This window comes from Hordeum vulgare, chromosome 7H (genome assembly GCF_904849725.1).
Source record: "Hordeum vulgare subsp. vulgare chromosome 7H, MorexV3_pseudomolecules_assembly, whole genome shotgun sequence".
NCBI classification, from domain to species: domain Eukaryota; kingdom Viridiplantae; phylum Streptophyta; class Magnoliopsida; order Poales; family Poaceae; genus Hordeum; species Hordeum vulgare.
Window position 1 is genome coordinate 604984821 of NC_058524.1, and position 11928 is coordinate 604996748.

The 11928-nt window shown below is 47.6% G+C and overlaps 1 protein-coding gene across 1 annotated transcript; it reads right to left on the reverse strand.

The window, feature by feature from the left end:
• Window positions 1-7643: 7643 nt before the first annotated feature.
• On the reverse strand, window positions 7644-10707 carry LOC123411068 (AP2-like ethylene-responsive transcription factor AIL5). Its single transcript, XM_045103989.1, has 9 exons — window positions 10475-10707; window positions 10068-10350; window positions 9749-9831; window positions 9595-9603; window positions 9381-9469; window positions 9214-9287; window positions 8947-8997; window positions 8711-8787; window positions 7644-8522 (listed from the first exon to the last, which is right to left on the reverse strand). The coding sequence occupies exons 1-9, from the start codon at window positions 10599-10601 to the stop codon at window positions 7912-7914; spliced, it is 1404 nt and encodes a 467-aa protein (XP_044959924.1). The 5' UTR covers window positions 10602-10707; the 3' UTR covers window positions 7644-7911.
• Between the last annotated feature and the right edge of the window lie 1221 nt (window positions 10708-11928).

Here is an 11928-nt window from a genome sequence, read left to right on the forward strand (position 1 = left end):
ATTCCTTTTTGTATAAAAAAGAGCATGTTTTCAACCATTATTTTATCGATTCTGGCTGTACCCTCAGTTATTACTTTACGCTTAAGCGAGAGTGCATTTAAATGGTTTTCATCAACTGTCAAGTTTACTGTGGTGCTTTCATTTCCCTAGGTATCACTCTAGTAGTAGAATATTACTCGAGCACTTAGCTGGTATAACTTGTGTAGTGTTTGTTTGTTAATATTTTTATCAGAAGGGCTTGTTAGAATTTTCTTCGAAAAATAACCTACAAAAATCTGACTATTTGCTTCGAAAAATCTGCCTGTTGCCATATTAACGCGCAGAAGTAAAGGACAACTCAAGACTTCACAAATTGTAGAGAGGTGAGCCTTCAACTTCTGTTTCTGGAAACAGATGATTATACATACTATTCAGTTTCCTTTTTTACTTCGGCACATCAATGCGATGTTTATTAATGCTCCTAATTCTTCTACTCCTACCCTGTTTCAGTTACTGAAAGGAACCTGCAAATTTCCATCATCCCATGACCCTTAAAACTGTTGGTGAGTCATCACTTTCCGAGTGTTGTTCGACTTTTTTTCTTTCTAAAATCTTGAGCTAGTAATAGATTTACCCCGTTTGATGTTTCAGACTGGAGCTTCAAATTTAGTTTGCTCCTTCTTTGGAATCGAATTAATGCAAGAAGCATAAATAATTTCTCGACAAGCTATTATGAGTTTTCTTTTTGTTAGAACATCATCATGTCTGCATCTGCCTTATGGGTCCTCTAGTAACTAGTTAAACACTTTGATGGATGCAGACAAGAATTTCCCAAGTTTGGAACCGGAAGTTTCTTTTCAAGCAGACATCATAGAGTCAAACACATATGGCTATCAGAAACTGGAAAAGGTTCCTGAGTTTTAGGTTAGGCGATTGAGACGTCTGTTTGCGCAAGTGAAGTAGGTTGCATATGTATATGATTGAGCCACCTGAGGCCTTGACTGCCTACCAAAAGGTTTTGTCATGGAGCAAACTGGGCGCTTTTTATCTCATCTAGAAAGTGACCTAAATCTCATAGAGTTATGATATAAACTTCCTATACTAACTACGCTCATGACAACTTGCTGAGTCAGCAAGCTATGGTCAGAGCCGACAATATATCAATAATTTTCTTTTGTATGCATAGAAATAAAAACCTTCAGTTTTACAAACCCCTCCGTTAAATCTATACCTAATAATAAAGCGGCTATTGCTTCCGTCGGAAAACCCACCACGGCATTTTTATAAAAAAGCCCCTGTAATTTTTGTTATTCAACCCGCGCTCCATCATTTATCTGCAACGCAAAAGGAAAAAACGATTCGCTGCAAAAATTATACCCGTACGCATCGCCTCCTCCCGTCGACCCTGGGCCACCCTGGCCTGTGCCCAGGCCGCCGCCACACCACTCGCCGCCGCGACCGACCTCAACCGCCACCGCTGCCGATCTCAACCCACCCGCCTCCGCGGCTGTACCTCTCCCCGCTCACTGCCCCCATTGCGGCGCTCGAGCGCATCGTGTCGACCCCTGGTCCACCCTGGCATGTGCCCAGGCCGCTGCCACACCACTCGCCGCCGAGGCCGACCTCAGCCACCACTGCTGTCGATCTCAACCCACCCGCCTCCGCGGTCGTACCTCTGCCCGTTTGCTTCCCCCGTTTCAGCGCTCGAGCACAGCTTCTGGATCAAATCAACGCGACAGCTACAACGACTTGGGATGATGTGTCTGCTCGATGCAGAACGGTGGCGGCGCGCGGATAAGGCGCGACAGAGCGAAGTACTTGCAGGTGAAGGCGGACCTCCATGGCTCACACGGGGAACTCCAAGGTTATGGCGCGGCAACGACGACTCCTTATGGCCAGATAGAGGCGCCTAACCCTTGCTCCCCTCATCGTATCCCCACCTCCGGCAGGAACTCATCATCTCGTGAGATCCCCTCCCCATGCCTCCAACCGTGTGGCAACCACCGGCAAGAATTTTTGTTTTGTGAGAATTTGTTTGCTGATGAATGAATGTATTGAATGTAAGATTGTATGGTTGTAGAGAGAGAGAATGGAACACCACCTTCAGTTTGTCATCTGATCCCACATTCTCTACCCCATGAGTGAAATAAGATAACAGTCCATTGATCAATTAACGTAGCCTCTTTGTTTTGCTTTGCTTGTCCCACTCAATTTCTCATCATGATGGAATTAACAATGGCCGGGTTGATTTTTCAACAAAATAGGATAGGACTGACTACATTAGTTAGTTAGCTTATTATTTTAATAAATCAAAATGATTATAAAAAGATTAAAAGCGTGTGGTATTTTTTTCTCCCGTTGCAACGCACATCCTTTTGCTAGTCCTACTAAATTGTGGAGGATATTTAGTTTTTTTATGGGGATATTATAGGTTTACTTTGGTGCTCGTTTTTCTGTAGCACTTGTTGGTGCTCAGTACAACCCCTTTGTCACAGAATCTTTCTACTTAGCTGCTCACAATAATTGCAATAATGTTGCTAAAATATATAGGAGGGCTAGGTTCTCTCCAAAATAGGGAAACCATTATTATGTGTAGGAGCGGCTTTGGTTCCTTGTCAGTCTGTATAGTTTAATTTGGCAAAAGAATGACCTATAGCTGTATAGCCTTGTACAGTCACTTTCTTTTGTTGACCCCAGATCCACGATATTCTTCATTTAGTCTGTCATATATACATGCAGTTGGAGTGCAACAGCAAGCTGGCAACATCTTTGACCAACGTCTAATTTTAGGTTCCGTGGTGACCATATTCGTTTCGTAGGCATATGGCACACTGCACAGTTAATTATAACAAGTATCAAGCAGCATCACGCCTTGTCTTAGATTCTTCTACCGAATCCGACTGCATAGATTATTGGCTGCTTAATCTACTATATATTCTTTGTCATCGCAAGGCACGCGCTGGTCCATGATTAAGGCCCATTTATAAACTGTGTATCTTTCAATCACTTCCTGGTCCCAGTGCGGAAAGGTGGAAATAAACATATCGATGGATCTCATTATAAGGTTTCGGATGGTTTACAAATGCACTGATTTTATCTTCTCTAGTACTTGTTCCTGCTGTAAGAGATTAATTTATTTCCGTGCAATGACCTTGGTGTCCAACTTATATACAATTGCTAATAGTTAAGTAATAAACTTTTCTGCTCCATTTCATTTTACACAATAAATTTTTGTTCCCATTTAAAATAGGCTTTCATTCTTCTGCCGAATTTGGTTTGTTCATGTGCATTCAGTCCAGTTCCAGTAAAGCATCCATGAACCTACTAGACGAAAAGATAAGCAATTTGTTTGGGCATATTAAGGTATTAACATCATATCATTGCTCATTTCCTTTGCAATGTCATCAAGTTTGATCATCAGTTCTTTGTTGGGGGTACAGCTTGTATATATGATGGTTGGACTTGGAGAGCAGCTCAGATGACATGCGTGGCCCGACATAACTTCCAATGCGGTTTGAAATAAAAAAGGTACCCCCTCGTGTCGCCTCCCCTGGGCGACGCTAGGGGCCCCTGAACCCTGGCACCGCATGCCGCCCCTCGTGCCTCCTCCTGCCGCCGCTGCCGCCAGCGTGGGCCGCGGTGGCGGGGCGGGTGGTTGCTGCGGGATCCCATCTGCGGCGGCAGGGGCACCTCACGTGGGAGTCCAAGGGCGGCGACCCTATGCGATGTGGCGGTGGCCAAAGCTCCATGTACGGCGGAGCGGCGGCCCTGAAGGACGGCGGTGGTGGCAGTGCCCCTTCCGGCGGGGTTGGCTGATCTGTGTGGAGATGGTGGCGGTGGTGGCTGCGGATCCAACGCCCCGATCGGTGGATCCGCCGTGGGGTGGCCATGCGCTGACCGGCGGCGCCTGGGGGACCGGTGAGGGGATGAAAGATCTCTGCCGAAGCACCGACGACGGCGTACGTCTTCATGGCGAGGCTCCGCGCGGTTCTAGCCAGCCATGAGATCGGGACGACGTGGCTTCCGGTGAAAATCGTGCCTGACTGCAGTCTTGGCGGACGATGGCGGCATCTCGGACGTCGTTCCCTTCTCGAGGCATCGTCGTTGTAGGTCACGTCAACTTGATCGAGATGTTCCGGGGGAAACCCTAGATCTGGGTCTACCGGATCGGACCATGGCAACGCTTTCGGTGTCGTTTTCCCTGCTGGGGGCATCGTTTTGGAGCAAGTGCTGGCTGGAGGGGACAAGAGGAAGAGCGGTGTTACATTCACCGCAAGGCCGATGGCGGATCCCGGCGGAATGGTGCTGCGGAGTTTCGCCGACGGCCGCGTGTGGATGAATACGTGCAGGATGGTGGAGCCGTCTGGCACCGTGGTGGCATCAACGGCAGGCCTGGCAAGGTCGCTGCATCAGTACCAGCTCTGAAGATGGGTTGGTGGAAGACGGCGGCGACGACCTGTGCGCCGGACCGGTTTGGACCCAGTCACGGTATGTGGCTGGGCTGGGTCATCCGGCTTTAGATGTTAGGGTTTGGTGCAATGTCTGTTTGTTATTAGGCTCGGACATTCGTCACACCTTCATCATGGGGATAGGAGTAGAGGCATGTGTTGCCAAGATGCTTGCTTCAGGCTTACAGATGTATTGTTTTGTACTCTCTCCGTCCCAAAATAACTGTCTTAACTTTATACTAGCTTTAATACAAAATTGTACTAAGTTTAAGACAGTTATTTTGGAACAGAGGGAGTAAGTTTTTTGAAAATAATTAATAAAATGACTGCATGCATTGTCCAGATGCAGAGGCCGGGGTATACCCTCTTTTTTCTGAAAATGAGAAAAGCGGCAACCAAACAAGCTCTTTCTAAAACCAAGGGAAAGGCTCCACACGGTACTGCCAAATGAAACACCTTTTTACAGTGCTGCATTTGACTAATGACCCGCTTTGCCAATCATAATTTTTCTCCCTCTTAGCTGAAAGCGGTCTGCTTGCCTTAATTTATGGAGTAAAAGCGCTCTTGTGAGAGAGAATCTGCAGGCCGTGAATCTGTTTACGTGGGAAAAAGACACCCTAAAGTATGTTTTACAAATAGCCGTTTCTACGTACGTACGTTGTCTTGTTGCCTGCTGCCACTTGGTCAAACCTCGCCTTTTTCTGAACAACGCAATGCCTGGTTTCCGTAGCGATTTTCCCGTTCGAAAAGGTTGGTGTGAGAGCGAGTGTGTGCCAAGCATCATGTGAGAATTCAAAAATATTTTAGCAAGAAATGGAGTTCCACGGAGAGCACATGTTTTCCGACTGCCTTACATGAAGGTCTAATTCAGAATAATGTTGGATTTTCTGACATTCTATTAGCTAGCTACCCTAACACCACCCCACCCTGGTCCACACTATGGCTGATATAATTCTCCAAGTGTGTCTCCTTGTAACGAGTGCCTAGCTCTGGTTGTTGTGAACTAGACTATACCCAGAGCCTTTGGATTTACGCCGACCGGTAAATAATTCCGCACACTGACACTGCACCTTGCTTGCAAGTTGGAATGCACAATACTGCATTTTGGCTCACCTCACTCACTATGAAGTTGCCAGCACTCCGGCGCTTAGGGAGAGCAATCAAATTCCCCTTTTCTTGGGCTTCACTTTACCACTGGAAACCATTGCTCGAAGTATGCGTGCCGTCCAGTCAATGGATCGTCTTTGTCGTCTCTGTGTCCACTGAAAGAGCACTCGTATCTAGTACGTAGTACACTAAATTAAGAGGGATACGCTAGGATTTGTGAGGCTAAGAGGGGGACAGGGCATAGGAAAGCAGGAAAGGAGCCTCCATAGCCATGCACATCATGCACGCACGCACGCGGCGACGTGGGTGGTTCAGTTCATGGATAGATGTGAGGAAGGCTGTTTGGTCCAATGGGGGCAAAGGGGAAACAAGAGATCGAGGATCAAGCGACTGTTCTCACACGCCGTAGTTTGATCCTCACCGCTGCTGCATCATTTTTTTTTTGACCGGTCAAGTGTCACGGAGGAGGTGATCTTCGCGTCTTTGCCGCCCCCAGCAGGATTATCAAAAGGAGCGAGTTAATTAGTACTCCCTCCTTGTAGATTCTTACAGGGTACTGTCTCAAGCTTAGTGTAAATTTATACTAGAGCTATTACAAAGTTGAGACACTTATTTTAAGACGAAGGGAATAGTAGTTTTAGGCCCCCATGGGGCTACATAGTCTACAAATGTGTGCATGCATTGTCCCCTGTAAGAATCTTGAAGGGTTAGCCTGATTGTCCTTGATCCCATGTGAAGCTCCTCGCTTTATTCCAAATGCACTAGTGATTACTGTGCGCTTACAGAGGGAACGAGATCACCAGCCTTGATCTCCTGCCGTGCTAGGAGTACGATTTTCCGTGCGCGACAGAAAGGAAAAGCGCACGTGAAACCTGGAGGTTCTTCTGTATATACAGTTGGATTGTTAATTTGGTACTCCATCACATCGGTGTGGGTTTTGGCATACTCGTTCGTATTGCCACCATGTTACCAGCTGGTGCAAGCTAGCGCAGCCAGTAGAAATGAGAATATAGTATTGGCAATTTGGCACCTGAGTCGGATAAGATTAAGAGCCCTTTGAGGCTGCAGAAGATTAGCTGCTGTCATGTGCGTATAGGCAGGATAAGATCGATCGGATGCCTCTGCTGGTGCAGAAGATAGTTATCCTCGCGGTATGGCAACATGTTTTTTCCCCTTAGTTCCAACTGAGATCAGATGCCTCACGTTTGTTGCTATCATGAGGATCATTGCTGTTGACTGCATGCGTGACCAATTAATCATGTTTCTCTCAACATTGTTTAAAGAAAAAGTCGCTTGATCTTCCGTTCATTCTGTTTATAAATCCAACTTCCATGTGGTTTTCAGAAGCAACCTGAAGACTGACCCCTAATGTTTCCGTGCAGGCAGTAACTCTTAATGGGAGACTACACTTCCCAAGTTCCAATGTTCGCGTGTTCATCGTTCCCAATATTTTACCACCCTGAGAGCATGGTTAATAGTATAGCCAACTGTTGGCTATAAGCAGTCTTATAGTCTATCTTATAGTTAACTTGTACAATAGTTAGCTATAAAAGAGTACTACTTTTATCATATATGGCCCACATTTCATTTTCACAAAGCACTTAGGAGCACGTGCTAGAGCTGGCTCTTCACAAAGAGCCACTTCCCTTCTCTCTCCTCTTCTCTCTCATCCAACTCAGTAAAAATATAGTATTTTAATCCTTACAGCCTGCTGACTGTACCTTATTGTACTTGCTCTGAGTATGTACTACCTCCGTCCCGGTGTATAAGTCATTTGCGTAGTTCTAGGTCGACAATTTAACTATCTAAATATGTATTATATGTAACAAAAAATATATATTTAGAAACTACATCCGTGTAAAAATCTAGTGATATACTTTTTATGACATATAACACATATTTAATACCTCAAATCGGTGACCTAGAACTACGCGAATGACTTATACACCGGGACGGAGGGAGTACTACTCTACCATATGTTTCCGAAAATCCTTCCTTCTAAATCACCTGATGCCCGCACACTTGTGCAATATGTTTCCGTGAAGTTAGGCATACAGTACTTTTCAAATGCCACTCATACTGTAATGGACCAGATCACCAGAGAACTAGAAGAATAACCTGGATTAGAAATTCAGAATTAGAAATTCAGATGATACACGAGCGTTCTCTCGCTACAGGACCTTTGTCAGGAAGTAAAAAAGAACAGGAGAAGAATGCATCGCATTCATCATCATACATCGTTCCCATGCACGCAGCAGCAGCCAAAATTTTGATCAGTTCCATGTTAGTCCCTCTCCATCCTCCTCCTAGGCCTATCACCCAATTTCAGCTATGGCTATAGCTATGGCTAGCTAGGCAGTCAGTGATCGATCACCTACTACTCCATGCCAAACAGATAGTTGTAGTACTGAGGAGCCGTCGTGCTGGCCGGGTTGCTCGTCGTCACCCAGGTGCCATTGTTGCCGGTGGAGCCCTCGTAACCCCCGGTTGCTGTTGCCCCTGATCCAGACACCATGGAAGCATAAGGAATGTTGCTGGAGTAGCTGTTGCTCTGCCTGCTGCCGACGTCGCCGTGTCCTGTTGCACCGGTGGTGCCCCACACGGTGGCGCCGCCGCTGGCGTTGTTGGCGCTGCCCATGCCCATTGTGAAGTCCACGTTCACGCCGGACCCGTAGGTCTCGAATGCCGAGGCGGGGTACTGCTGCAGGTGCTGTTGCTGCTGCTGCTGGTAGTGCATGGCGAGCAGGGACCAGTAGTCCTTCTCCGCCGGCGGCAGCATGTCCGGTGATGCCACATTTGGCGCCGGCAGCGATAGGACGTCCGGTTGGAACTTGGAGGCGCGGGCGGCCGCCCCGGCACCGATGGGCAGGTCGCTGTTGAGGATGCTCTCGACGTCGTAGCGGCTCATGTCGAAGTTGGTCACGGCGCTGAGCCCACGGAACTTGATCGCCGCGATATCGTACGCCTCCGCCGCCTCCTCCTGCGTGCCTGTGGTGCGGAGAGACGGTCAGACCACCGGATTAATCATCAGATGCCGTACACCTCAAATTAATCATCAGATGCCGTACCATCAAATTCGATTAATAATTTAGCAATGCATGCAATGGACCCTATAGCAGTGGTGGCACATCATCAGAAGGCAAATGCCAATGTGGGGGATCAAGAAGACTACTCACTGAAAGTTCCCAGGTACAGGTCCTTGTTTCCGGCCACCCTGCCGATCCTTGCCTGCCACCGGCCGTGCTGATGATGCCTGACATCAAATATATAAAATCAAATCTCGGTTGTTACAAACATTTGACCGAAAGAAGAAGACATTTGCGTGTTCTTTTTTTTCATATTCAAAGTTCATACTGGTACCACATTTTGTTTTGGCAAGCTCATGCATTCAGGTGAAACCATTGTTAATTACCTTGTTACGCCTCTGTAGATGGACGCCCCTCGTGAGAAGCCGCTGCTCTTCCTGTGTGAGGAACACGCATTGAGGTCAACATGCAATGCATGTGTGATGAACTGAGAACTCGGCCGGAGTAAAGCAGATCACATGCAGAAGCTGTGCATGCGTGCGTGCGTGCACGCGTACGGCAAGGTGTGTACGTGGAGAAGATGAACAGGACGCGTAAGTCAGCGAGCCCCTGTGAATCTGGGCAGTCTGGGTGGTCGCCGGCCAAGTGCTAACCTGCGAAGGGAAGCGATGAACTCCTGCCGCGTCATCGACTTCATCTCCTCCAACTCCTTCTCGTAGTTGGACACCTATATATATGGATATGGCGAACACGCTCAGAGATCATGTATGTATATGGAGTTGTCGATCAATGTCGATCTCTTGCCGGAGTCGGTACTCACCGGGAAGTTCGTCGTGGTGGTCGGACCCCAGTACTTCAGCGCAGCCATGTCGTAGGCCCTCGCCGCCTTCTCCTCCTTGTCATAGCCTCCTGCATTTCCCCCAAAATTCCTAATGTAAGCCTTAAATACTTCTTCTCCAAATCATGAAGCGATGGCATTGATGAAGATGTGTAAAACTGTAAAATGAGTGGATGTGGCTTTGTGACATATATACCTAAATAGACTGATGATCATTATCGCCAATGCGCCAACAAGTCAGAGAAATTTGTGGGGGAAAAGCAAAGAGAAAACATGTTAGTGATCAGAATTTATGTATGTGTTGTTTTTTGCAGGATTATTGGGCAAAGCATGCATGCATGACGGTGTACCTTGGCGGCCTTTGCGGCTTTGGCCTTCCCGGCGGCAGCTGTTGTCCCACAGGTGCGCCTCATACCTCCCCGTCCACCGGTGCCTGCATAGTCCAGAACTCCAGATCATGCATTACTTCGACAAAACACCACGAGATGGATTAGCAAAGATGAACTTGTTGATAGAACAAAACATGTATACAACTGGTGTACTTCACTCGCCAAGCAAGAAGTGCTACTACTAAGAACCATCTTAACCAACTAGTATATGTTCTTCTGTCATCTCGATAGGAAGAGGAAGATGCATGCATGTGATTAGTTAGCAAGTATAAATCCCTACCTGGTGACGCCGCGGTAGATTGACGTCCGCTGGCCAAACGTCTCGGCGGGCCTCCTCGCCTGATCGGACTCGGCGACCTCCATGGTCGTCGCCGCTACGGTCACCGCGCCGGAGTTCTGGTCCGGCGTACCGTCGTGCGCCGGATACCGATGCAAGAACCCCGCGGCGATGCTACCCAGCTCGCCTTGGTCTACCACAGCCGTCGATGTCGTGCCGGCGCTGCCGCCGGCACAGCCGAGGAAGTCCTCCATCTTAGGCGCCTCGTCCACGGGGCCTTCCTCTCCTACAAAAGCCCAAGAAAGCATGCACCGTTAGTCACGAGCTAGGATGCATGTGTAGATAGAGATCACTCACTAGCAGATGATGATCGATATAGGGATTAGGGGTGTTGGCCTTGGCCTCCTTACCGGCGATGTGGTGGCCGGAGGAGGAGCTGGAGAGGGCCTCGAGGAGGCCGTGGTGGTAGTTGTTGGAGAGGGAGAAGGAGAGCCAGTGGTGAGCAGCGTGGGCAGCAGAGCTCATGTCCATGTCCATGGCGGCCGTGTGCCGTGTGCCTTGCCTTGAGAAGAAGAAGACTATAGCTAGCTAGAAGAAGGGGTACGGGTGCAAGGAGGGGAATGGGACTCTCTGCAGAGAATAGTCAAAGCATGGTAGTTTATATAGAGTAACTAACCACAACCAGTGCAAATGAACTCCGGCCGGTCGCTTGAGCTTGCTTGTTTGAACTGTGCACTGTTCACACACGCACACACACACTCTCTAGAGAGAGAGAATGTGAATGCGTCCAAGGAGAGGGCGTGCACACGGGCCAAGGAGAGAGCGAGGGATTAATTAGGGAGAGTGATTTGTGGAGTAGTTTAATGCATGGTACTAGTAGTAGAGCCTCTTGCTTTGCGAGAATCCAAAGGGGCGTGGTGGTAATGGTAATGGACTAATGGTGGTGGTGGTCGACAACGTGGAGGCGCTCGACGGGGTGGCATGGGCGGTCTCCTTGACCGGAATGGCGGCCGCTGTTCCCCCGCATGCAGCCCCCCCGCCATTGCCGCGCGCGCTAGCCATGCATGCAACTTTCTTCTTTTTCCCTTTCCTTTTTGTTTGCTGCTCTCTACGCCAAACCCGTGGAGCATAGCTAGCGAGGGTGTGGGGTGGACTGGTGCCGTTGCTTTTGTTCACCCGTCCTGATGAGCTTTTCAGGCTGTCCTTATAGGGTGCTTGATACTCCCTCCGTTCCTAAATATAAGTCTTTTAAGCGATTTCACTAGGAGTCTACATACGGAACAAAATGAGTGAATCTACACTCTAAATTATGTCTATATACATCCGTATATAGTCTATTAGTGAAATCTCTAGAAAGACTTATATTTAGGAACGGAGGGAGTACGTTTTAGTCCATGACTAAACGTAATGAGACTAAAACTTGCTAGCCTCATCCATGCTTGGATCCAAGTACTAAAGAGACTAAAATCAAGTTAATGAGCATTTATTATCCTTCAAACCCTCCAATCCAGAACTTGCATGAAGAGTTAAATTAGGAAAGAGAGGACTAATGCACATTTTAGTAGGGGTACCCCTGACTAAAAGATTTTAGCCTCAAGACTAGTTTTAGCCTTTCTTTAGTCATGGGTGGTTGCAACTTTAGCCTATTAAAGAGACTACTTTTAGTCAGACTAGTTTTAGTCTCTTGGATCCAAGCACCCTCTTAATGGAAGTATCATAGGTAGTATCATGCATGCCAACTAGACAATTTTGATGAGGTGGCATAGAATTAAATGAAGAAAGAGAGGATTGAGTATCATATCATGATACCGTATCATATTAAATGATGTGCTACTATGTGTCTTGCATGACAATAAATGAACTA